The sequence below is a fragment of the Tachyglossus aculeatus genome, chromosome 17 (genome assembly GCF_015852505.1).
Source record: "Tachyglossus aculeatus isolate mTacAcu1 chromosome 17, mTacAcu1.pri, whole genome shotgun sequence".
Lineage (NCBI taxonomy): Eukaryota > Metazoa > Chordata > Mammalia > Monotremata > Tachyglossidae > Tachyglossus > Tachyglossus aculeatus.
This window is the reverse complement of record NC_052082.1, coordinates 462,347-490,079: the sequence shown is the minus strand read 5'-3', so window position 1 is coordinate 490,079 and position 27,733 is coordinate 462,347. Positions and strand designations below refer to the sequence as shown.

General features: G+C 47.0%; 1 protein-coding gene and 1 non-coding gene across 2 annotated transcripts; one reads left to right on the top strand and one right to left on the bottom strand.

The window, feature by feature from the left end:
* Positions 1-1,093: 1,093 nt before the first annotated feature.
* On the bottom strand, positions 1,094-1,198 carry LOC119939883. The gene has a single exon (XR_005454838.1). It is a non-coding gene; the product is annotated as a U6 spliceosomal RNA (small nuclear RNA).
* An 8,060-nt stretch (positions 1,199-9,258) lies between these two features.
* LEPROTL1 (leptin receptor overlapping transcript like 1) lies at positions 9,259-20,441 on the top strand. The gene is given in 5 exon segments (XM_038759328.1): positions 9,259-9,333; positions 16,382-16,457; positions 17,302-17,326; positions 17,328-17,489; positions 18,067-20,441. Coding segments are annotated over 5 exon segments (396 nt in total). The 5' UTR covers positions 9,259-9,317; the 3' UTR covers positions 18,184-20,441.
* Positions 20,442-27,733: the final 7,292 nt, after the last annotated feature.

Genomic DNA, 27,733 nt, shown 5'->3' with positions numbered 1-27,733 from the left:
TGAGCGCTTGCCGTGTGCGGAGCACTGGGCTGAGCGCTTGGGAAGGACAAGACTTTTAGACTGTGAGCCCACTGTTGGGTAGGGACCGTCTCTCTATGTTGCCAACTTGGACTTCCCGAGCGCTTAGTCCAGTGCTCCGCACACGGTAAGCGCTCAATAAATGCGATTGATTGATTGACAAGTCGGCGACATCTAGAGACGGTCCCTACCCAACGGTGGGCTCACAGGCTAGGAGGGGGAGACAGACAACAAAACCAAACATATTCACAAAATAAAATAAATAGAATTGATATGGACAAGTAAAATAAATAGAGTAATAAATACGTACAAACATATATACAGGTGCTGTGGGGAAGGGAAGGAGGCAGGGCTGGGGGGATGGAGAGGGGGAGGAAGGAGGGGGCTCAGTCTGGGAAGGCCTCCTGGAGGAAGTGAGCTCTCAGTAGGGCTTTGAAGGGAGGAAGAGAGCTAGCTTGGAAAAATACGGAACGCTTCACAAATTTTCATCATCATCATCATCAATTGTATTTATTGAGCGCTTACAGTGTGCAGAGCACTGTACTAAGCGTTTGGGAAGTACAAGTTGGCAACATATACAGACAGTCCCTACCCAACAGTGGGCTCACAGTCTAAAAGGGGGAGACAGAGAACAAAACCAAACATACTAACAAAATAAAATAAATAGAATAGATATGTACAAGTAAAATAAATAAATAGAGTAATAAATATGTACAAGCATATATACATATATACAGGTGCTGTGGGGAAGGGAAGGAGGTAAGATGGGAGGGATGGAGAGGGGGGCAAGGGGGAGAGGAAGGAAGGGGCTCAGTCTGGGAAGGCCTCCTGGAGGAGGTGAGCTCTCAGCAGGGCCTTGAAGGGAGGAAGAGAGCTAGCTTGGCGGATGGGCGGAGGGAGGCCATTCCAGGCCCGGGGGAGTACGTGGGCCGGGGGTCGATGGAGGGACAGGCGAGAACGAGGTACGGTGAGGAGATTAGCGGCAGAGGAGCGGAGGGTGCGGGCTGGGCTGGAGAAGGAGAGAAGGGAGGTGAGGTAGGAGGGGGCGAGGGGATGGAGGTCCTTGAAGCCCAGGGTGAGGAGTTTCTGCCTGACAAATTTTCGTGTCATCCTTGCGCAGGGGCCATGCTAATCTTCTCTGTATCATTCCAATTTTAGTATATGTGCTGCCGAAGCGAGCCATGGCTTCAATTACCACCTCTGTGCACATGATACCCAAATCTACATCTCCAGCCCTGACCTCTCTCCCTCTCTGCAGTCCACATTTCCTCTTTCCTTCAAGATCTTCACTTGGACATCCTGCCATCACCTCCAATTTAAGAGGTCTAAAATAGTACTCCTCATCTTCCCACCCAAATCCTACCCGCCCCTTGACTTTCCCATCACTGTAGATGACACCACCATCCTTCCTGTCTCACAAACCTGTAATCTTGCCGTTATTCTTGATTCCTCTCTCTCATTCAACCCATGTATTCAATCTATCACTAAATCCTGTCGGTCCCGCCTTCACAACATCCCTAAAATCTACTACTACCACATTAATACAATCACTCATCCTATCTCACCCGAATTACTGCATCAGCTTCCTTGCTGACCTCCCCACTCCAGTCCATACTTCACTCTGCTGCTTGGATCATTTTTCTACAAAAACGTTCAGGACATGTCACCCCACTCCTCCCAAAACTCCAGTGGTTGCCCAACCACCTCTGCATCAAACAAAAACTTCTCACCATTGGCTTTAAAGCACCCCATCACCTTGCCCCCTCCTACCTCACCTTGCTGCTCTCCTACTACAACCCAATCTGCACACTTCGCTCCTCTAAATGCTAACCTCCTCAGTGTGCCTATTGCCTATCTATCTGGGTGCTAACCCCTCGTCCATGTTCTGCCTCTGGCCTGGAACGCCCTCCCTCCTCAAATTCGACAGACACTGACTCTGGGAATGTGTCTGTTTACCGTTGCATTGTATTCTCCCAAGAGCTTAGTACAGTGCTCTGCACACGGTAAGCACTAAATAAATACGAATGAATTGAATGAAATGAACGAATTGAATGAATTGCCTGATTGGGCTTGATCAAAAGAAAAACGGGCAGTATTAGTGATGGAATGTATTTAGTGCAAACTGCATGTAAAATCACTCTACTAAGCACTTGGGAAAGTAGAACACCAAAAAGTGATGTGGTTCCTACCCTCAAAGAGAGAGAGAGAGAGACATAAAAAATACTGGCAAACTGCATGTAAAATCACTCTACTAAGCACTTGGGAAAGTAGAACACCAAAAAGTGATGTGTTTCCTACCCTCAAAGAGAGAGAGAGAGAGACATAAAAAATACTGGCAAACTGAAGAATTTAGAATGTACAATTGAAATAAGCCTGTTTGCACAAGTGTCGGGGATGGGAATGAATAAACAGACATGAGATTTGTCTTGGACCAGGGCTCAGAATTTCAATCCTTGCCTCTGCACTGGCACACTACCCCTGGGCCTGCAATGGCGGGGGTTCAAGGCAAGTCCAGGAACTGTGGTCACCTATTCAACCCAAAACGCAGCTACGTGGTCCAGGCAGAATAATGTAGTCCAGGCAGGACAACTTGGTCCAGGCAAGAAAATGTGATGTGTTTGTGCCCAAGGACTGCTGGGATTTGTAGTTCCAGCAAGTGCTCAGGAATAGCAATGCACAGGAAATTCCAGGATGCAGGATTGCTACGCTTGCTTTCTCTTTCAGTTCCCATGACTTTGGAGAAGGTTAGGAAATAACCTTCCTAAAAGGGGACAGGGGACTTGAGGTTCTCTAAAGTGAATTTCAATGTCAACAGTTGATGTCTGTCTCCACCGTTCTAGACTGTGAGCCTGATGTGGGCAGGGATGGTCTCTGTTGCTGAATTGTTCTTTCCAAGCGCTTTTAGTACGGTGCTCTGCACATAGAGCTCAAAAAATACCAATGAATGAATGAATGAATAGTTCCCTCACCCTTCCAGCTCAGCACTCTGCTTAGGTCTGCTCTGTAGGGCAGCATTAAAGAATAATAATAATAATAATAATAATAATAATGGCATTTATTAAGTGCTTACTATGTGCAAAGCACTGTTCTAAGCACTGGGGAGGATACAAGGTGATCAGGTTGTCCCACAGGGGGCTCACAGTCTTAGTCCCCGTTTTACAGATGAGGGAACTGCTTAAAAATTATCAGGCCTGCTAAAAGCAAACCCCTGGACCCTCTTGGACCCCAGGCCCTTTAGGATATGACTGGAAATGTCTTTGTAAGGTGAGGTAGTGGTCCATTGAGTGTGTGATGCCGGATCAAGACCCAGTGCCAAGGAATTCATTCTAGGCTTAGTGGTTTCTCCAGGGCCACTCACACTCTTTCGCCCCTGCCCTGTTAGACTGTAAAATCCTTGAGGACAGGGATCATATCTACCTGCTGTATTGTACCCTCCCAAGTGCTTAGCACAGTGCTCTACACACATTTGGTGCCCAGTAAATACCAATGATTGATTGACCGGTTCCTACTGGGGCTAGGAGTGCAGTGAGCAAGTAGGCAGGTGGGGAGCAAGCACAGTATCTGCTGATCCAAAGCATATAATGCACTTTTTTACTCATCTTCAACATTAGATATATATGTATATATGTTTGTACATATTTATTACTCTATTTATTTTACCTGTACATATCTATTCTATTTATTTTATTTTGTTAGTGTGTTTGGTTTTGTTCTCTGTCTCCCCCTTTTAGACTGTGAGCCCACTGTTGGGTAGGGACTGTCTCTGTATGTTGCCAATTTGTACTTCCCAAGCGCTTAGTACAGTGCTCTGCACATAGCAAGCGCTCAATAAATACGACTGATGATGATGATATATATATATTTGCTTTTCCAATTATATGTTCAACAATTTATTTTGATTCCTAGATTGAGAGCCCCCTGAGAGACAGGGTCCTGTTAAATTTGCACGTTTTGTTCTCTTCCAGTCCTTAGTTTAGTGCACAGCAAGGGCTTAATGAAATCTGTTACTACGGCTACGTGTCAGTACTTTCTCTGCTTCTCTCCTTAGAGTGTAACCCCCTTAAGGTCAAGGAATGTGTCGGTTGCTTGTTTTGTACCCCCTGCCCCGCCCAAGCATCTGGTACAGTACATTTCGCTCAGTAGGCAGTGCCACTACTGCTGCTGCTATTACTAAAACCCTCTTGTGATGGAAGCCCCTTGGCGCCAAGGTGCCCGGCCTGGGATAATAATAATAATAATAATAATAATAATAATAGCATTTATTAAGCGCTTACTATGTGCAAAGCACTGTTCTAAGCACTCGGGAGGTTACAAGGTGATGAGGTTGTCCCACGGGGGGCTCACAGTCTTCATCCCCATTTTCCAGATGAGGGAACTGAGGCCCAGAGAAGTGAAGTGACTTGCCCAAAGTCACACAGCTGACAAGTGGCGGAGCCGGGATTTGAACCCATGACCTCTGACTCCAAAACCCGGGCTCTTTCCACTGAGCCACGCTGCTTCTCGCTTCAGGGAGCGGAAGGGAGCCGATCTACAGGTTTTGTTTTGTTGTCCGTCTCCCCCTTCTAGTCTGTGAGCCCGTTGTTGGTTAGGGACCGTCTCTAGATGTACTGTACTGAGTACAGTACAAGTACAGTAGAGCACTGTACTAAGCGCTTGGGAAGTACAAGTTGGCAACATATATTCATTCATTCAATCGTATTTATTGAGTGCTTACTGTGTGCAGAGCACTGTACTAAGCGCTTGGGAAGTACAAGTTGGCAACATATAGAGACGGTCCCTAGCCAACAACGGGCTTACAGTCTATGATACAGGATAATGCAAGCTAGCCTTTTTTTCAAATGAAATCATTCTAATTGGAATTCTCCTTATCATGGTAAACATCTTCTTGTAAATATATCAGTCACCCAATTCCAAATTATGCTCTTGGTTTCTTATTCTCAATGACTACTTTATACATTTTAACTATCTCGGGGTGAAGGAATAGGAGGATACTTTTTTCAAGAAAGAAAATAAAAGAAGCCACTGTTGACAGTACATCACCTGGCTTGCTTACTTAGAATTAACTATAAAGGGAAATATTCTTTGAATGTTTGTACGTATTTATTACTCAATTTATTTATTTATTTTACTTGTACATATTTATTCTATTTATTTTATTTTGTTAATATGTTTTGTTTTATTGTCTGTCTCCCCCTTCTAGACTGTGAGCCCACCATTGGGAAGGGACCGTCTCTATATGTTGCCAACTTGTACTTCCCAAGCGCGTAGTCCAGTGATCTGCACACAGTAAGCGCTCAATAAATATGCTTGAATGAATGTTAATATGTTTTGTTTTATTGTCTGTCTCCCCCTTCTAGACTGTGAGCCTGCTGTTGGGTAGGGACCGTCTCTATATGTTGCCAACTTGTACTTCCCAAGCGCTTAGTCCAGTGCTCTGCACACAGTAAGCGCTCAATAAATATGCTTGAATGATGTTAATATGTTTTGTTTTATTGTCTGTCTCCCTCTTCTAGACTGTGAGCCCGCCGTTGGGTAGGGACCGTCTCTATATGCTGCCAACTTGTACCTCCCAATCGCTTAGTCCAGTGCTCTGCACACAGTAAGCGCTCAATAAATATGTTTGAATGAATGTTAATGTTTTGTTTTATTGTCTGTCTCCCCCTTCTAGACTCTGAGCCCGCTGTTGCGTCGGGACCGTCTCTATATTGTTGCCAACTTGTACTTCCCAAGCGCTCAGTTCAGTGCTCTGCACACAGTAAGTGCTCAATAAATATGCTTGAATGAATGAATGAATGTTAATATGTTTTGTTTTATTGTCTGTCTCCCCCTTCTAGACTGTGAGCCCACCGTTGGGTAGGGACCGGCTCTATATGTTGCCAACTTGTACCTCCCAAGCGCGTAGTCCAGTGCTCTGCACACAGTAAGCGCTCAATAAATAAGCTTGAATCAATCAATCGTATTTATTGAGCGCTTACTGTGTGCAGAGCACTGCACTAAGCGCTTGGGAAGTACAAGCTGGCAACATATAGAGACACTCCCTACCCGATGTTAATATGTTTTGTTTTATTGTCTGTTTCCCCCTTCTAGACTGTGAGCCCGCCGTTGGGTCGGGACCGTCTCTCTATGTTGCCAACTTGTACTTCCCAAGCGCTTAGTCCAGTGCTCTGCACACAGTAAGCACTCAATCAATACGATTGAATGAATGAATGAACAAATACGGTTGAATGAATGAATGTTAATATGTGTTGTTTTATTCTCTGTCTCCCCCTTCTAGACTGTGAGCCCGCCGTTGGGTAGGGACTGTCTCTATATGTTGCCAACTTGTACCTCCCAAGCGCCTAGTCCAGCGCTCTGCACACAGTAAGCGCTCAATCAATACGATTGAATGAATGAATGAATAAATACGGTTGAATGAATGAATGTTAATATGTGTTGTTTTATTGTCCGTCTCCCCCTTCTAGCCTGTGAGCCCGCCGTTGGGTCGGGACCGTCTCTAGACGTTGCCGACTTGGACCTCCCAAGCGCTTAGTCCAGCGCTCTGCACACGGTAAGCGCTCAATAAATACGATTGAATGAATGAATAAATACGGTTGAATGAATCATCATCATCGTCAATCGTATTTATTGAGCACTTACTATGTGCAGAGCGCTGGACTAAGCGCTTGGGAAGTACAAGTTGGCAACATAGAGAGACGGTCCCTACCCAACAGTGGGCTCACAGTCTAAAAGGGGGGGACAGAGAACAAAACCAAACATACTAACAAAATAAAATAAATAGAATAGATAGGTACAAGTAAAATAAATAAATAGAGTAATAAATATGTACAAACATGAATGAATGAATGTTAATACGTTTGGTTTTATTGTCTGTCTCCCCCTTCTAGTCTGTGAGCCCACTGTTGGGTAGGGACTGTCTCCGCACACAGTAAGCGCTCAATAAATACGATTGATTGATTGATTGATTCTACAGCCCAGCCAGTACATCCTCTGCCGCTAACCTCCTCACTCATCCATTCATTCAATCGTATTTATTGAGCGCTTACCGTGTGCAGAGCGCTGGGCTAAGCGCTTGGGAAGTCCAAGTTGGCAACATAGACAGACGGTCCCTACCCACCAGTGGGCTCACAGACTAGAAGGGGGAGACAGACGATAAAACCAAACACATCAACATTCATTCATTCATGCTTGTACATATTTATTACTCTATTTACTTATTTTACTTGTACCTATCTATTCTATTTATTTTATTTTGTTAGTCTGTTTGGTTTTGTTCTCTGTCTCCGCCTTTTAGACTGTGAGCCCACTGTTGGGTAGGGACTGTCTCCGCACACAGTAAGCGCTCAATAAATACGATTGATTGATTGATTGATTCTACAGCCCAGCCAGTACATCCTCTGCCGCTAACCTCCTCACTCATCCATTCATTCAATCGTATTTATTGAGCGCTTTCCGTGTGCAGAGCGCTGGGCTAAGCGCTTGGGAAGTCCAAGTTGGCAACATAGACAGACGGTCCCTACCCAACAGTGGGCTCACAGACTAGAAGGGGGAGACAGACAATAAAACCAAACACATTAACATTCATTCATGCTTGTACATATTTATTACTCTATTTACTTATTTTACTTGTCCATATCTATTCTATTTATTTTATTTTGTTAGTATGTTTGGTTTTGTTCTCCATCTCCCCCTTTTAGACTGTGAGCCCACTGTTGGGTAGGGACTGTCTCTATATGTTGCCAACTTGTACTTCCCAAGCGCTTAGTCCAGTGCTCTGCACACAGTAAGCGCTCAATCAATACGATTGAATGAATGAATGAACAAATACGGTTGAATGAATGAATGTTAATATGTGTTGTTTTATTCTCTGTCTCCCCTTTCTAGACTGTGAGCCCGCCGTTGGGTAGGGACCGTCTCTATATGTTGCCAACTTGTACCTCCCAAGCGCTTAGTCCAGCGCTCTGCACACAGTAAGTGCTCAATCAATACGATTGAATGAATGAATGAATAAATACGGTTGAATGAATGAATGTTAATATGTGTTGTTTTATTGTCCGTCTCCCCCTTCTAGCCTGTGAGCCCGCCGTTGGGTCGGGACCGTCTCTAGACGTTGCCGACTTGGACCTCCCAAGCGCTTAGTCCAGCGCTCTGCACACGGTAAGCGCTCAATAAATACGATTGAATGAATGAATAAATACGGTTGAATGAATCATCATCATCGTCAATCGTATTTATTGAGCACTTACTATGTGCAGAGCGCTGGACTAAGCGCTTGGGAAGTACAAGTTGGCAACATAGAGAGACGGTCCCTACCCAACAGTGGGCTCACAGTCTAAAAGGGGGGGACAGAGAACAAAACCAAACATACTAACAAAATAAAATAAATAGAATAGATAGGTACAAGTAAAATAAATAAATAGAGTAATAAATATGTACAAACATGAATGAATGAATGTTAATACGTTTGGTTTTATTGTCTGTCTCCCGCTTCTAGTCTGTGAGCCCACTGTTGGGTAGGGACTGTCTCCGCACACAGTAAGCGCTCAATAAATACGATTGATTGATTGATTGATTCTACAGCCCAGCCAGTACATCCTCTGCCGCTAACCTCCTCACTCATCCATTCATTCAATCGTATTTATTGAGCGCTTACCGTGTGCAGAGCGCTGGGCTAAGCGCTTGGGAAGTCCAAGTTGGCAACATAGACAGACGGTCCCTACCCACCAGTGGGCTCACAGACTAGAAGGGGGAGACAGACGATAAAACCAAACACATCAACATTCATTCATTCATGCTTGTACATATTTATTACTCTATTTACTTATTTTACTTGTACCTATCTATTCTATTTATTTTATTTTGTTAGTCTGTTTGGTTTTGTTCTCTGTCTCCCCCTTTTAGACTGTGAGCCCGCCGTTGGGTAGGGACCGTCTCTAGATGTTGCCAACTTGGCCTTCCCAAGCGCTTAGCCCAGCGCTCTGCACACGGTAAGCGCTCAATCAATACGATTGAATGAATGAATGAACGAATGATCCCCCACCCGCGCGCGCGCGCGCGCCCCGCTGCCGAGGCGCGCGGCCGTAGCGCTGACGGGGTCGAGCGCGCGCTCCGGCGGAAGGCCCTGCGGGCCGCACTTCCGGGTGTTGTCTCCTCGGCCGCGCACGCGCGCGCGCTCGTGCTCGTCCGCGCTCGCGCTCGTCCGCCCGCGTGCCCATCGGCCCATCGGCCCATCGGCCCGCCCGCCCTCAGGCCGCCGCCCGCCTCCTCAGGCCGGTCCTCGGGCCCGGAGCGAAGGCCCCGCCATGGCCGGCATCAAAGGTGCGGGGCGCGCAGCGGGACCGGGAGCGGGAGCGGGAGCGGGGCCGGGGAGAAGCAGCCCCGGCCGTCGGCGGACGTTGTTTTGCTCTCCGCCTCCCCCTTCTAGACCGTGAGCCCGCCGTTGGGGAGGGACCGTCTCTACATGTTGCCAGCTTGGACTTCCCAAGCGCTTAGTCCAGTGCTCTGCACACAGTAACCGCTCAATAAATACGATTGATTGATTGATTGACCCCCGGCCCACGTCCTCCCCCAGGCCTGGAATGCCCCCAATCCCTCTGCCCACCCGCCAAGCTCGCTCTCTTCCTCCCTTCAAGGCCCTACTGAGAGCTCACCTCCTCCAGGAGGCCTTCCCACACTCACTCCCCTCGTCCCCTCTCCATCCCCCCCCATCTTACCCCCTTCCCTTCCCCGCAGCACCTGTATATATGGATATATGTCAATCCATCAATCGTATTTATTGAGCGCTTACTGTGTGCAGAGATGTTTGTACGTATTTATTACTCTGTTTATTTTACTTATGCCTATCTATTCTATTTATTTTATTTTGTTAGTATGTTTGGTTTTGTTCTCTGTCTCCCCCTTCTAGACCGTGAGCCCGCTGTTGGGTAGGGACCGTCTTTATATGTTGCCAGCTTGGACTTCCCAAGCGCTTAGTACAGTGCTCTGTACACAGTAAGCGCTCAATAAATACGATTGATGACGATGATAGGCCACTCGGGAGGGGAGTGCGTGCGTGCCTCTGTGTGTCTCTGTCTGTGTCTGTCTGTCTGTCTGAGAGAAGAGAAGACCGTGCCTCGTTCTCGCCTGTCCCGCCGCCGACCCGCCTTCCCAGACTGAGCCCCCTCCTTCCTCTCCCCTCCATCCCCCCCACCATCTTACCTCCTTCCCTTCCCCACAGCACCCGTATATATGGATATATATCAAGCAATCAATCAGTCGTATTTATTGAGCGCTTACTGTGTGCAGAGATGTTTGTATATATTTATTACCCTATTTTACTTGCACATATCTATTCTATTTATTTTATTTTGTTAATATGTTTGGTTTTGTTCTCTGTTTCCCCCTTCTAGACTGTGAGCGCACTGTTGGGTAGGGACCGTCTCCGTATGTTGCCAACTTGAACTTCCCGAGCGCTTAGTACAGTGCTTTGCACACAGTAAGCGCTCAATAAATACGATTGACTGATTGATTGATTAGTACAGTGCTCTGCACACAGTAAGCGCTCAATAAATACGATTGGGTGAGTGGATGAATCCCCCCGCCGTACCTCCTTCCCCTCCCCACAGTACCTGTATATATGTATATATGTTTGTACATATTTATTACTCTATTTATTTATTCTACTTGTACATATCTATTCTATTTATTTTATTTTGTTAGTATGTTTGGTTTTGTTCTCTGTCTCCCCCCTTTTAGACTGTGAGCCCACTGTTGGGTAGGGACTGTCTCTATGTGTTGCCAATTTGTACTTCCCAAGCGCTTAGTACAGTGCTCTGCACATAGTAAGCGCTCAGTAAATACGATTGATGATGATGACCGGGACCGGGGAGAAGCAGCCCCATCGCCGGACGGACCCCCGGCCGGGGCTAGGGCCGCCTGGGCCTCTCGGGAGGGGAGTGCCTGTGTGCCTGTGTGTGTGTGTCTCTGTGTGTGTCCGTCTGTCTGAGAGAAGAGAAGACCGTGCCTCGTTCTCGCCTGTCCCGCCGCCGACCCGCCTTCCCAGACTGGAAACAGAGAATCCAGCGCTTAGAACAGTGCTTGGCACATAGTAAGCGCTCAACACATGCCGTCAATCAATCAATCAGTCGTATTTATTGAGCGCTTACTGTGGGCAGAGCACTGGACTAAGCGCTTGGGAAGTCCAAGTTGGCAACATAGAGAGACGGTCCCTACCCAACAGGGGGCTCGCAGTCTAAAAGACTGTGCCGTCATTATTAATTTAGGCGCTGCTGGGATCTGGGGGGTCCCACGGACCCTCAAAGAGAACGTCCTCTAAGGAGCCAGCGCTGGAAATAGGGGCCGTGGACTCGCCCTGGGTAGCGCGATCTGGAAAATAATACTACTAATGATGGTATTTATTAAGCACTTACTATGTGCAAAGCACTGTTCTAAGCGCTGGGGAGGCCGCCCATCTGCCAAGCTAGCTCTCTTCCTCCCTTCAAGGCCCTACTGAGAGCTCACCTCCTCCAGGAGGCCTTCCCACACTGAGCCCCTTCCTTCCTCTCCCCCTCGTCCCCCTCTCCATCCCCCGCATCTTACCTCCTTCCCTTCCCGACAGCACCTGTATATATGGATATATGTTTGTACAGATTTATTACTCTATTTTACTTGTACCTATCTATTCTATTTATTTTATTTTGTTAGTATGTTTGGTTTTGTTCTCTGTCTCCGCCTTCTAGACTGTGAGCCCACTGTTGGGTAGGGACCATCCCTATATGTTGCCAGTTGGTACTTCCCAAGCGCTTAGTACAGTGCTCTGCACACAGTAAGCGCTCAATAAATACGATTGAATGAATGAATGAATCCCCCCGCCGTACCACCTTCCCCTCCCCACAGCACCTGTATTTATGTATATATGTTTGTACATATTTATTACTCTGTTTTACTTGTACATATCTATTCTATTTTATTTTGTGAATATGTTTGGTTTTGTTCTCTGTCTCCCCCTTCTAGACTGTGAGCCCACTGTTGGGTAGGAACCGTCTCTGTATGTTGCCAACTTGGACTTCCCAAGCGCTTAGTCCAGTGCTCTGTACACAGTAAGCGCTCAATAAATACGATTAAATGAATGAATGAATGAACTTGTACTTCCCAAGCGCTTAGTACAGTGCCCTGCATCATCATCATCATCAATCGTATTTATTGAGCGCTTACTATGTGCAGAGCACTGTACTAAGCGCTTGGGAAGTACAAATTGGCAACATATACAGTCCGTACCCAACAGTGGGCTCACAGTCTAAAAGTCTTACTGCACACAGTAAGCGCTCAATAAATACGATTGATTGATTGATAAGCGCTTACTATGTGTCAAGCATTGTTCTAAGCACTGGGGGTGATATATACTACAAGCCAACCCACACACTCCACTCCTCTAATGCCAGCCTATTCACTCTACCTTCATTTTGTCTATCTTGCTGCCAACGTCTCGCCCACATCCTGCCTCTGGCCTGGAACACCCTCCCTCTTCATATCCAGCAGACAATTAATGTCCGCCTTCAAAGCCTTATTGAAGACACATCTCTTCCAAGAGGCCTTCCCCGACTAAGCCCTCTATTATTTTTTTCTTCTGCTCCCTTCTGTCACCCTGACTTACTCCCTTTATTCATTCCCCCACTTCAAGCCCCGCAGCGCTAGTGTACGTATCTGTAATTTATTTATATGAAGGTCTGTCTTCCTGTCCAGACTGTAAACTCACTGTGGACAAGGAATGTGTCTGTTATATTGTACTTCCATTCATTCATTCAATCGTATTTATTGAGCACTTACTGCATGCAGAGCACTGTACTAAGCGCTTGAGAAGTACAAGTCGGCAACATCTAGAGACGGCCCCTACCCAACAACGGGCTCACAGTCTAGAAGGGGGAGACAGACAACAAAACATGTAGACAGGTGTCAAAATCTCCCTAGCGCTTAGTACAGTGCTCTGCACATAGTAAGCGTTCAGTAACTATGACTGATTCATTACTAGTAGGAAGCTCCACCTCCCAGAGATTGCAAAATGGAATCTCAGCAGACATTGTTGGTCATTATTATTTGTGGATCTCAGTGCCAGATTGGGTACAAAAGAGATGTTGTGTGAACAGAGGTACTGTGCAAAACTGAATGTAAAATTTGGGAGGTTTTTTTAAATAACTTCCTTCCATTTTAGTAAAACTTTCTCTGTGTTTTTATGATGCAGTAATTTCTCCAGCACACAGCTGGCTCTGAAAATGTGGGATCTTTCTTCTACTCCTTAGTGTGTCTTCTTCCAAGAAGGCTTGTGGAGAAAAAAATGCATTGTGAAAGAAATCTAGGTGAAGTGAAACCTAATTTTGTGTTTTCAGAGGGTAACAGAAAGCGATCAAATGGAAGCCTTTTCTGAAAACATCCTGCCTTTCAATTTCATCCTTAAACAATATTGTTTGACTCTTTCAGACTTCATATTGAAACAGTGTAGAAGTTGAACATTTTCTCCCAGAAAAGCTTTTTTCTTTTCTGCTGCTTGGGGCAATTAGAATAGAACTATTGCCTTTGTCCGCCTGCTGTTGGGTAGGGACCGTCTCTATATGTTGCCAACTTGTACTTCCCAAGCGCTTAGTACAGTGCTCTGCACACAGTAAGCGCTCAATAAATACGATTGAATGAATGAATGAATCTCACTTTCAAGTGACTTACTGCTGTGCCAAATATTGAGCATTTTTCTAAGCTATCAGTGTTTTAATTCCTGTAAACCTCTCTGCAGGATGGAACACCTAATCAGGAAATAACAATTCAGTTTTGCTGAGACTGTTAAGTGCCTTGTGTTTTAGAAGGATTCATTACCAAAAAAAAAAAATATTTTCTTCTTTCTTGTAAACAACATAGCCCAAGTTGGAAAGAGCACAGTCCTGGGAATCAGAGGGTCTGGATTCTAATCTAGGCACTGACACTTGTCTTCTGTATGACCTTGGGAAAGTCATTTAATTTCTCTATGCCTCAGTTTTTTAACCTGAAAAGTAGGGGTTAAATGCCTGTTCTTCCTGCTCAGAGTATGAGCCTCTTGTGGGACAGGGAGGGACTGTGTCTCACCTGATTATTATGTATCTACCACAGCACTTAGCACAGTGCTTGAACAGAGTAAGCATTTAACAAATACCCCAACTGTTGTTGTTGTTATTATTATTACTACTACTACTAAATTATTTTGTGTCTGTCTCTCCCTCTAAACTGTAAATTCCATGACAGCAGGGATTGTGTGTACTTAGGGATGACAGAGCTCTGCACAGGATAGGTCCTCAGTAAACATGCTAAATATTATTGATTGGAAACAGAATTATACCTCCTTCAGTTTTCTTAAGGCATACGGTTGTCATAATTGTCTCAAGTGCCTTGTATTTTGGGTTTGAAAAGGGCCTGGTTTCCTTATTTGTAGCCTAACAGAATAATCATTTTGCGACACCCCTCACCCACATCCTGCCTCTGGCCTGGAACACCCTCCCTCCTCAAATCTGATAGACAATTACCTCCCCCTCCTTCAAAGCCTCTTTGAAGGCACATGTCCTCCAGGAGGCCTTCCCTGACTAAGCCCCCCTTTTCATCTCCCACTCCCTTCTGCATCGCTCTGACTTGCTCCCTTTGTTCTCCCCCACCCGCCCAGCCCCATAGCACTTATGTACATACCTGTAATTTATTTATATTAATGACCGGCTCCCAAGCTGTAGAGTCTAAGCTTGTTGTGGGCAGGGAACGTGTCTGTTTTTGTATTGTACTCTCCCAAATGCTTAGTATAGTGCTTTGCACACAGTAAACACTCAGTGAATACGATTGAATGAAATTTAGGTACTAGTGGGTCACCATCTAGCACAGGTGGGACTAGCAACCACTGAAGGGATTTGTGCTTGGCCAAACAGACATGATCCCTTCCCTCTGACCTTCTTTGGAAGATCACCGTGCCTTGTGAATTGCAGTTTTACCAGAAAGGGCACTGAGCTGAGTTACAAGCCAAGGGCTTGGGTCCAGCTTCAAAACTGACACCAAACCACGAATCTGTGGGTGCCAGTCTGGTCCTGGTTCTTTCCCCGGGTGGAGTGGTGGGCGTGCGTGTGTATGTAGAGGGTGGGGGTGTCGGGAAGATCCCTGGGGTGCGGGGGGACGGTCTCCATCAGGACAAGGGCTGCTGTTTGTTGGGTTAAGCAGTTTAGTCAGATGTCTTGAGAGCATTAAGTCTGAGTGACAGATCCTACCACCGGTGGTTTTTCTCCTAGCTGCAGTGGGCTGTATCTGCCTTTGGAACAAGAATGTAGACAACTCCCTTTGTTTACTGCTATTGGGAAGACACATCTGCTATGGAGAACTCAGGGCAGAAGCTGCCATTTTCCTTGAGCCATTTGACCCACTAGGTCACTTGATCAGATTCCGGGGTGTTTTCAACTTCGGAAACTAATTGGAATTCTCCCAAACTGGTGACCGCGTGGGAAATCCGGTGCCTCTCGAGACTCATGGACTCCACAGGTCATTTCTCCCACATTTATGTGACCCTTTGCGGTCGACGCATTACCCTTTTATGACTGTAAATGATTAATCCTTCCAACAGCTCTCCTTTTTTTCATTGTTTTTGGTTGATGGGAAGCCGAGAATAACTTTTTGACTTACTGCCGAAGGCTACGCAGCAATTCGCTAGCAGAGCTAGGAACAGAATTCAGAGTTTCTTGACTCTCAGATTTCTACTCCACTTTCTTAGGCCTTATCGTGCACGTTTCTTGCCCCGTACCGTTCTTCCCCCCTCTGAGTCCCAAGGAGTCACTCTCCAAAAGATTCTACCAGCCCTTCAAGAAAGGGCATCAGCAGTTCACAGCCATTGAAATCTTGGGGCAGTCCAGGAGAGTAAAAATGCCCAATCTCATGGCTATTTGCTCTTTTCCAAGTCATCGGCTTGCTGACTCACGTCAAGCTGCTCAAAGTGGAAGAGATAGATCCAGCATTATCACTCAGTACAATTATTTACAAGTGCTATAAATCCATGCACACGAATGCCAAGGTCCAATTCTGTTTCTTCAGCATTTCAGGACAGCATTCTCTCCGGTGAGATTGGAGGACCACCAGCATCATAGTTGTGGATCTCCTTGCTTCTCACAGCAGGGCTGGAATATGGTGATGGTGGGGTTGGGGGCATTGTGGGGAGAGGTCTTTCCAACTTTCGAATTCAAGGACAACTTGGGCTTTGCTCAGTTTTAATGGCAGTAAGAAAATATGCTGCCTCTTGTGCTTCCCAACTGGGCCCAGTTTTTTAATTGCGATCCTTTTTCGCTGCAGTGAAATGTGGACTGGGGAGTTACCATAAGATTGAACATGACTCTGTTTTCCATTTCAGCTCTGATTAGTTTGTCTTTCGGAGGAGCGATCGGGCTGATGTTTCTGATGCTTGGCTGTGCCCTACCATTGTACAAGTAGGTATTCCCAGATTCAGGCTGGTTGTGGGCGGGGATCAGGTTTCCTAGTTAGTAGTGATGGCATCCATGTCTGTGAAGCCCACTCTCACTGTCCATTAAGTGCTATGCTAGGAAACCAAGTCTCCTACCTCTGTCCTACTTCCCCAAGTGCTTAGTGCTGTGCTCTGTGCCCAGCAGGCACTCAGATACCACGATTGACCGATTTGATTGATTGATTGATTGGGCTGCGGTTGCTATTGTCAGCCCAGTTCCTGGAAGGTGGTGGAGACATTTGGCTGAATTTATTTGAAAATTTGGGTTCCTTTCATGTCTGTCGGCATTTAGCGTGGGGACAGATGCATTGCGTTGTAGCATGGTACAGTGGATAGAGTGTGGGCCTTGGAGTCAGAAGGTCATCCGTTCTAATCCTGCCTCTGCCACTAGTCCACTGTGTGACTTTGGGCAGGTCACTTCACTTCTCTGGGCCTCATCTGAAAAATGGGGATCGAGAGTGTGAGCCTCATGTGGGACAGGGACTGTGTCCAACCCCATTTGCTTGTATCCACCCCAGCACTTAGTACAGTGCCTGGCACATAGTAAGCGCTTAACAAATACCATAATAATAATAATAACAACATTATTATTATTGTAGGTCTTGGAGTTAGCACTATCACCAGCCTCTGTAGTATTTGATAGCCCTGGCTCAGGAAGAAAGAAATCTTTTCTCTCAGGGACCATCAAGGGTCGGGCCACCCCAGTCCAAAGGGGAGTTCTTCTTCCAAAGGTTGAATTTGCTTGAAAAAAATGAAATTGTTTACAGCAGAGACTATATTAACATTATTGCTTTTTCCCTCTTTTTCAGCCAATACTGGCCTCTCTTTGTTCTGTTTTTTTTACATCCTCTCTCCCATTCCATACTGCATAGCGAGAAGGTACGTGGACTGTTCGGATCCGGCGACAAATGCTTGCAAGGAACTTGCTTTGTTTCTTACAACGGGCATTGTCGTCTCAGCCTTTGGACTCCCGATAGTGTTTGCCAGAGCGCGTCTGGTGAGTATTAACTTCTTGACCGTGTTCTCCCTGAATGTGCTCCGCCTTCAAGTACTGGGCGGACTCCCAGGACAAACAGGTTCCTGCAGTTGTTCTTGGGAAAGCGCTGGGGGGTGGGGGAAAGATGGGGAGGTGAGTGGGGAGGGTAAGGGAAAGGAGGGACCGCCTATGTCTTTGTAAACACAGCTATGGAGAAGCGTCTCTCATCACATGAAGAAGGCAGACATTTTTTGTGGTGACTCCCATGACTTCTCCTTTAATAATAATAATAATAATAATAATTTTGGTATTTGTTAAGCCCTTACTATGTGCCAAGCACTAATTTCAAAGGGATATAAAATCAGGCAAATAAAGAATAGCTGCCTCAAAGAGCTTGAAGTTTTGCCCAAAGGGTTCAGCTTAGTTAGATAGCTTTTTTTTCCCCTCCCTCTGAAGGTCGTTCTCACAAATCACAGCAAACAAGACCTTGCTCTTTGAAATCACTGGGAAAGTATTGATGTCACTCTGCATTTCTCGTATTATCCAGTTTGGCTTTTCCGTCTTCAGTTCCTGAGTCGTTTTTCCTCTGTATCCATAGATTGAGTGGGGAGCGTGTGCATTGGTTCTTACAGGAAACACCGTCATCTTTGCTACCATACTAGGCTTCTTCTTGGTCTTTGGCATCAACGATGACTTCAGCTGGCAGCAGTGGTGAAAGGGGATTCGGCTCCGAACTCTCGTGGAAACGGGCGCTCTGTCATTCGACAGGCAGCCCTGCCAAGGGGCCGGACAATCAAGCAAGGTAGTGGGGCGGGCCCCAGATTGGGCTACTTGCCCCTGTGCCACCATCATCGTTCGTTCCCCGTGTTCCTGATGGCATGCCGGACTGTGGGCCGGTTTTCATTTCTTGGAAGGCGGAATCTCGTCCCCTTTGCCCCTGTGTACAGTCCCCTTTCGGTCGGGTACTAGCCCTGTTTGGTTTCGTGCCTTTGTGCAGCGTCGGTACTGGAGCCCTTTGCACAGGTCACCGATGAGTTCTGAGCCTTCCACTGCAGAGCAGCGGTTGCGGGCCGACCAGAGAATTGGGGGGTGGGGGTGGTCTTAAAACCTATTGGGCCAACAATAGAATCTGTTCATAACTTTCTTTCCCCTGGGCTTCTTTCTTACCACCCTCACAACTGTGGCCGAAAGGAGGGTCGCTCGATTTTTCCCCATTCTCACTTACAAAAAGCTCCGGGTTACTGACGGGTCGTGTCAACTGGATACCCATAGCAGGATATATCTAGGGTTGTCCAGCAACAGAGCCTCTTCCCTGAAATTGGGGTGGGGGAGGGTACCAGTAGGTGGCTGTTCTATGACCGGAAAATCGTTTTCTGGGATTGCTTGAAAGGCGTCTTTTTCCTCAGCTGTTTCCATATTCAGTTCTAACCTGGTTTAGGGATGTCAGCCAGATCTTTTATAGAGAAGTTGTTATTTATCCTGACTGTGGTTCTAAGTGGCAAGATTGAGTAGTTGGGGGGAAGAAGGGGGAAACTGACATTGAAATGCCATTTTTTTTACACTTGTTTTCAATTGTCTCTCTTTATAAATACGCTTTTTGGTCTTCTGTTTATCTTTGATGTTTTACCCCAGGAGGTAAAATGGACTTTTATGGAACTACTGATGAAGAAAAAGTTATGTATTGGGGGTATATATATATATAAAACCTTTTCCCTGCTTCCTTTTTTAATTTATTTTATACATCCTATATATTGACTAAGCTTTTTCGGTGTAATTTAAGGGTACTTAAAATCCTTGGCAGTCAGCATACATAACAGATTGTATATCACTTTACGGCAAAGTCAGAGTGTTGTGGTTTCTGCAAGTCAGACTGAAGTGATTTCACAGGGACTTTTGTCAGTCCTGCAGTAACGATCCTTGTTTAGTTCAGTCATTGTTCTTGTCTTGTGAGGTTTTCCCTCATGTAATTGAGACTATTTATTACAGGTTTCCTGCAGCCCTCTCAGCTAGCTGATTTCCCCCGCCCTTTAACTCATTTTGGGCTGCTGTTTCATTTTGGGTGTTCCTATGTTGCACACCCAGTGGGGAAGTTAGTGCAGAGAGGCTAGGCGTGGCTGCCTCCTTCAGATAAAAACTTGACCAAAATTTCTCTTCTTCATAGTAAACATGGGTCCCCACGTTGGTCGGGTTGTGGGTGGGCAGGAGGGTGGGGGGTGGGGGGGTGTCAACTTGATTCTGATCCATTCAGGCTTTGCTGGGCAATTATTATGTGTCTGCTGTACGCTCCAAAATGTAAACAAAAGACAGTTCGCTCAAGAACTAGGAAGGCAGAATTGTGATAGATTTGGGGTTTCTGAGTGTTTTTTAAGAATTTGATTCCTGAAGGTGGGGAGAACATCTTGGCTGCATTTGGTTGCTGACGGTCCAGTGGCACCGAGTGTCTTAACTTAGCCTGGACCTTTTGTGACAGCGAGAAAGGAGATCTCACAGTGGCTGAGAGCAGAGCTGAGGTGGAACATCTAGCGCCAGTTTGCATGTGGCTGGCTGGGCTGGGAGCTGCTTGCGAAGCTAAATGCGCTCGATCCATGGAGCCCATCCCGAGAAGGTCATCGGTCTGAATCGGCTCTTCCGACCGCCCGCCCTCCCTGAGACCCATCCAGTCCCGTGTTTGGGAATTCCAGGTTCCACTCCATGCTCCTGGGCATCACTCTCCCCGCAGTACGCTGTGACAGTGCCCTCCTGGGACCTCGGCCTTCATGTCACCGGCCCCGCTGACCCACTGCCGGGAGGCGTTGGTAGGGTGCCGCCCCCTCTCCCCTTCCCCCGACCCCCCAGGGGCCTTGCGGTCTGGGAATCGGAAGCTAGGGTCCCGGGTGGCGTGATCTTTCACCACAGGATAGGCACTGATATAGCATTGCCACCCTTCTCTCGAAAGAACATTTTAATGATGAAACAATAAAGATTTTAAATATCCATTCAAGTTTTGTGGGGTTTTTTAAAGCATGATACCATTTCTTTCTTAATGTTTCTGAGGTGAGTTCAATATTGCCGATGAAAGAAGTTTGAAGTAAAGCTATAAGCCTTCAGTTTAAGGTGTCCTGGGTGAACAAGTTTCATTTCCAGGAGAAAATAGTAGGCACATGAATGGACCCGGACCGTTATACGTAAGAGACTAGGGCAAGGCAAGCTCTGAAAACATTACTGTATCAGCCTCCTCTCCGATCTCCCATCCTCCTGTCTCTCCCCTCTTCAATCCATACTTCATGCTGCTGCCCGGATTGTCTTTGTCCAGAAACGCTCTGGGCATGTTACTCCCCTCCTCAAAAATCTCCAGTGGCTACCAATCAACCTATGCATCAGGCAGAAACTCCTCACCCTCGGCTTCAAGGCTGTCCATCACCTCACCCCCTCCTACCTCACCTCCCTTCTCTCCTTCTCCAGCCCAGCCCGCACCCTCCGCTCCTCCGCCGCTAATTTCCTCACCGTGCCTCATTCTCACCTGTCCCGCCGTCCACTCCGGGCCCACGTCCTCCCCCGGGCCTGGAATGCCCTCCCTCCCCACATCCGCCAAGCTAGCTCTCTTCCTCCCTTCAAGGCCCTACTGAGAGCTCACCTCCTCCAGGAGGCCTTCCCAGACTGAGCCCCCTCCTTCCTCTCCCCCTCGTCCCCTTCTCCATCCCCCCCTCCTTACCTCCTTCTCCTCCCCACAGCACCTGTATATGTTTGTATGTATTTATTACTCTATTTGTACATATTCTATTTATTTTATTAATATGTTTTGTTGTCTGTCTCCCTCTTCTAGACTGTGAGCCCACTGTTGGGTAGGGACCGTCTCTATACGTTGCCAACTTGTACTTCCCAAGCGCTTAGTCCAGTGCTGTGCACACAGTAAGCGCTCAATAAATACGATTGAATGAGTGAACTTGTATTCGAGGAGGGACAGTGTCAACTCTACCACCCAAGTCCCTCTTGGGACTTTAGCCAGCCCACAGAAAGGAGAGGAGCAGAGCTCCAGGGGACGGCGTCCTCCTCAGCACGGGCAGCTCACATCCCGAGCCAACAGCCCCATGGAGTAGTGACTCTGCCTCCACACTGGGATGACGCGCGCCATTCTCGGAACGAGCTCTACGGCACCCCAGGGGGACCCGTCTAGGCGAGAGCCAGAAAGAAGCAGCTAGAAAACCCATCCGCGTTAGCCAAGGGAAGTCGTCGGGCCTCCGGCTGGACCAACTTCAGAGGTGCCAGGCGGGCAAGTGTTCAGCCCCTGTGCACCTACGTTCCCGGGGACCCGACAGGCCGAAGAGACATCCCTAAGTAAAGCGGCTTGGGATATTGGTCTGGGTGTCTTTGTCTCTATTGCCCCCGCATTCGTGAACCAGCCCGTAACACCAGGGTAGCAAGTACCGCGTTTTCCTGTGCTGGAGACCACACTGAGCTATGAGCCACCTTGTTGGCTCTTCTAAGATCTCTTTTTCATGACACTCTTTGCCACTCAGAATTGGAAACATGCAGTCAGTGACTAAATTTTCTTCCAACTGGGCTTTCTATTTTAAAATTGTGGTCATCAGAAGTAAACTTGTCGTCTTTTCCTGTTTTTGTGAAAGAAATGCTTCTTTATCAAATAAAGTAAGTGACCTTGAAGATCAGGGTGGCACAGTTAAGAATTCCAGCTCCCTTGTTTCTTCTGAGGGTTCTGCTAAGCTATCTCAGGTGCTTCCCGATGGAGTGAGCTCTTCCGATCCACCGTGTTTTGGAAGGGTTGTTCCCCTAAACCACCTGGGATTGGGGAAAACTTCCCAGAATTGGAACTAGATGGTCGTGATTGGTTTCACCAGTCACGTGGTCTGAGGCCACCAGCCCACAGATCCAGCCTGACTATTCCCAAGATCCATGTGGGAGTGATGGAGACCTGGCTCCTAGCATGTTCTCTCAGTAGTATGTTAGTACTGCTGAAGAATTGATTGACTGGTGGCTATTCTTTCCCTAATGCCTCCTGTTGGAAGGCCAGGCTCCCTAGAGCCAGCCCGAAAGCCTGGTGTTCTGTGAAAGAAATGGGTTGTCAGGGGTGGCGTGGCAGACCGGGCCCCCTGTGGAACACGTTGGGCAGAAGGGAGGGAGCTGCTAATGTGGAAAGATCCCGGGTTTGGGAGTCAGAGGTCATGGGTTCTAATCCCGGCTCCGCCACTTCATTTATTCAATTGTATTTATTGAGCGCTTACTGTGTGCAGAGCACTGTACTAAGCACTTGGGAAGTACAAGTCGGCAACATATAGAGACGGTCCCTACCCAACAACAGGCTCACACTTGTCAGCTGTGTGACTTTGGGCCAGTCACTTCACTCCTCTGTGCTTCAGTTATCTGTAAAATGGGGATGAAGACTGTGCCCCATATGGGACAACCTGATAATCTTGTATCTACCCCAGTGCTTAGAACAGTGCTTGGCACATAGTAAGCGCTTAACGAATACCATAATAATAATAATAATAATAATAATAAGTATTATTATTATTATTCTGTTGCTCGAAACGATGGTTCATGCACACGGTCCACTGTGCTCGCTGCTGCCTCCGAACTCCAGCCCTGAAACACACCGATCACACATCCACAAAGAGCCTGCGGCCAGGTGGCCGGCCGGCTGGCCCAACATGAGGCACTTCTGACACGGCTCTTCTGTTCACCGCCGCCGGCCACAGAGCCAAATGTCAATGAGGAACTTCCTCTCTATCGCTGGCCTTGGATCTCTGTATCATCTGGACACATCTCAGGGAGTGTGAGCGGCGCAAAATGACACCTGGCCAGGCCAGGCGGAGTTGCACTCTGGGATCCTCCGAATCCACCCAGTTGCCTCTGCCAAAGAATTAAATCTTGAAATCCTGTAAATAGTGGGTTAGCGTGGGCAGCGAAGACCGCGGTGTCTTCTGAGACAGCGAGCTGCTGGTCCGTGGTGCTCCGCCACAGCGTCGGCCCCAAGCTGCAGGCGTGGGTCCTCTGCAAGAAACACCTCTATGTGACGCTGCCGCCGCCCACCCACCTCCTCACTCATTGCAGTCGGGGTCCCGGCGGGCACAGGGCCTGCTGGCGGGGGCGAGACAGTGTGAGTGGTGCCGCCCGTGCAAACCGCTGATGCTATCAGCCGCTCCTCCCCCTTCACAGCCAACAGATCTCTGCTCTCCTCATCTTCAAAGCCTTTTGTTGCCAACTTGTACTTCCCAAGCGCTTAGTACAGTGCTCTGCACACAGTAAGTGCTCAATAAATACGATTGATTGATTGATTGATTTTCCAGTCATAGCTCCTCTAGAAAGCTTTTCCTGATTAGCCATTCATCTCTACATCCTCCAACTGACAGTTCAGCACTTTCACACCATCTAAGCCCCTTCATACTCACAATCTCCGCCCTCTGCCCCCACCCCCACAACCATGGCACTTATGTCTGGTCCTGCCTCCTCTTCCTTTCTATTACTTCCTCCTCGTGGCCATTTATTTCGACAACTGCCTTCCCCCACTACACTGGAAGCTCCTTTAGGGCAGGGATCATGTCTACTATATTGTATTCTCCTAAGCACTTAGTTGAGGGCATGGAGTAAGTGCTCCATGAATGCTGTTCTTTAAGGGACTAAAGACTGTTTGACTGGAGCGATGCACCTCCTGTTCCCCACTTCCTCCTCCTCCTCCTCCACTTCTTCCCTCTCCTCTGTCATCTTTGACAGGAGATACTCCGGCACTCGTGACTTTTGGGGGTAGTAGTGTCCAGAAGCTCTTCTCAGCCAAGGCACAAATGTCCTCTGTATTTCCCCTCAAGACACACAGTGAAATTCAAGAAGTTCCGACAGCTGAGCTGGAGGTTGCGGCGGAGAGCAGATACTTTTTTTTTTTTTTTTAGTTAAGTGCTTGCTATGTGCCAAGCACTGTACTAAGCACTCAGGTAAACACAAGTTAATCAGGGTGGACACAGTCCCTGTCCCCCATAGGGTTCACAATCTTAATCTCCATTTTACAGATGAGGTAACTGAGGCACAGAGAAGTTGTCAATTGCTAGGATTAGAACTCAGGTCCTGCTGATGCCCAGGCCTGTGCCCTGTCCACTAGGCCACAGTGCTTCTCTGGGCCCAGACCTGAAGTACTGTGAATTTACTTGAGGCAGAGAACTGTCACTGACCCCACGTGATAAACCAGCCCCACTTTTCTCTGTCCGTTATCCTGGGAATGACAGTAGAGGCTGGAGGGACCTGGAACCCAAACCTCAGCCCTGCAAATTCAGCATTTCAGTAGCACGGTGGCTTAGTGGAAAGAGCACGGGCCCGTGAGTCCGAGAACCTGGTTTCTAATCCCAGCTCCAACACACGGCTGCTGTACGTGACCTTGGACAAGTCGTGAGTCTCTGGGCCTCAGTGTCATCATCTGTAAAATGGAGCTTAAGAGTATGAGCCCCATGTGGGACATGGACTGCATCCAACCTGATTAGCTTGTATCTACCACAATGCTCGGTACAGTGGCTGGCACATAGTAAGCGTTTAACAAATACCATTTAAAAAAAAAAAGGACTGAACTGAATTCCGTGTGAGAGTCAGCGGAATACAGAGGATAATTAGGATGTTCACTGAGTCATCAAAGTCTTAGAATCCTCCTTGAGAAAAAAGGAACAAGTGTGGGGTAAGGGACTGCAATTTGGAAATTATAATGCAATTTAGGGCTAAGAGCCAGGTGCACCGGAGGTCAGAAGTCACCCTTCCCTGATCCCCTGGGAGGGTTGAAAGGAGGGGGCTGAGCTCAGTTTCGAAAGGAGAGCATTACCCAGGAATCTGCTTTGGGAAGATGCATTTTTGCTAATACCATATTCCTGCTACTGAAATTCTACTGTAAGGGAGCAAAATCTCTCTGTAAATGAAACATTTAAGTGCCCACATTCTGATTTCTGCTACTAATGTACATCATCAATCATTCACAATGTTAGTGTACTGTAAGTAGCAGGCGCTATCTTAGTAAGAACATCTCATTTTAAAGAATGCATAAATACATCAAATGAGCCCAAGTTCCCCTTGAGGCACAATTTTGGGAAATGTGGCCAAGAATGTTCATCATCCTTGCCAACGGCCCCGTGTGGCCCTGGTTCAGAATGCTTAATGGGATGTTTAAAAGCTTCTAGCACGGTGTCCTCAATCGACTAATGGGGAGAGAAAGTTTCATCCTGCGTGCATGAGCCGAGCCCAGCGTGTGCACATCAAACCCTCTGGGGGCCTCTCCCCCAGCTGCCTTCTCCCTTTTTGCTATATTGTACTCTCCCAAGGCATAATACAGTGCTCTCCACACAGTAAGTACTCAATAAATAGGATTAACTGATTAACAGCATCTCATTTTGGCTGCTCCCTTCTCACCTCTCCTCTGAGCTTCATTGGACAAAAACAAGAGAGAGAACCAGCATGCCCTAGTGGAAAGAGCAGGGGCACGGGAGTCGGAGGACTTGGCTTGTAATACCAGCTCTGCCTCTTACCTTGGGCAAATCACTTCACCTCTCTGGGCCTCAGTTACTTTATCTGCAAAATGGGGCTTTAAACTGTGAGGGACAGGCACCATGTCCAACCTAATTATCTCGCATCTACCCCAGGGTTTGCAACCGCACCTAGCACATAGTAAGCACTTCACAAATACCATTAAAAAAAATACATCACAGACAAAGGAAGAAGGTAAAATTCCCGGGCTTGCCACCAATCAGCAGGTTGCATTCACTGGAGCTCTCTCTAGTCTTAAAGCCTTTTTGAAAACCTTAAGAGCACATCTCTTCCAAGCGGCTTTCCCCAACTAAGCCCTCATTTTCTCTTTGCCCTTGCAATTCGATTTGCACCCATTATTCACCTCACCTTTAGCCCCACAGCACTTCTGCATATAGTCATAATTTATTTATTTATAATAATGTCTGTCTCCCCCGCTATACTGTAAGCTCCTTGTAGACAGAGAACGTGTCTACCAACTCTGATATATTGTTCTCTCACAAGCTCTTAATACAGTGCTCTGCACACAGTTAGTGCTCAATAAATACCATTGATTGATTGATAACCACCAACCACTTTCCCCATAAAAGGTGCAGGTTAAGCCCTGTTACAAGGCTCATTGCCACAGAGCATCAGTCAAGCCTCAGACACTGTCTCTTAAACACCTTCTTGCTTTGTGTCTCTTAGTTTTTTGTGCATGGCACAGTGGTTTAATGGTACGTGGTTTAATAAACAGGTATAGTGTGACGTATTTTTTTCTGCTGCCAAAAGGCTTCCCTTGTTCTCTCTATCACTAAGATGCCCTTAGTTAAAAGAGCCTGTGGCTCAGTTACACTGTGTCTGTCATGCAAAGGTGAAGGGGAGGCTGCTGGGCTTTGGGGCTTCACGGTTCTGCATTGAGTCAGTGCTTGCCAGCTGTTGTGCTAAGCGCTGGAGTGAATGGAAGCCAAGCCTAGTTCCCCTCCCACCTGGGATTCACAGTCGAGGAATGGGAGGACAGGCAGACAAACACCAAGGAGCAATGTTTGGGGTGGGGAATATCTCATCTTGCCATAGGAAAAATCGTGGGCCTGAGAAACTCTGATTCAGGGATTTGAGCACCTACTATGTACGGTGCACTGTACTAGTTATTGGGAAAGTGTAAAGTAAAATGGCGTTCCCTGCTCACACAGGGCTTGTACTCCAATAGAAGAAAATCAAGAACTTGAGTCTGCAAACTGCTTTTTCAAATTTTTCCCAAGTGTTCAATAAACACAACTATAACAGGTTACAAGTAAAGCAAAGATGAAAAATGAAGAGCAGATGACACAGAACTGGGAGTCAGGAAGTCTCATGTCCTCCCCCTGGCCTGGAATGCCCTTCCTCCGCACATTTCATTTTGTTAATATGTTTTGTTTTGTTGTCTGTCTTCCCCTTCTAGACTGTGAGCCCGCTGTTGGGTAGGGACTATGTTGTCAACTTGTACTTCCCAAGCACTTAGTACAGTGCTCTGCACACAGTAAGTGCTCAATAAATACAATTGAATGAATGAATACTACATAGCCTGGAGAGAAAGTTGAGATTTGTTCCCCCCTTCCCCCTTCTAGACTGTGAGCCCACTGTTGGGTAGGGACTATCTCTATATGTTGCCAATTTGTACTTCCCAAGCGCTTAGTACAGTGCTCTGCACACAGTAAGCGCTCAATAAATACAATTGATTGAGACTGTAAGCTTGTTGCAGGCAGGGAACGTATCTATCAATTCTGTTGTACTGTACTCTCTCAAGTTCTTAGCAGAGG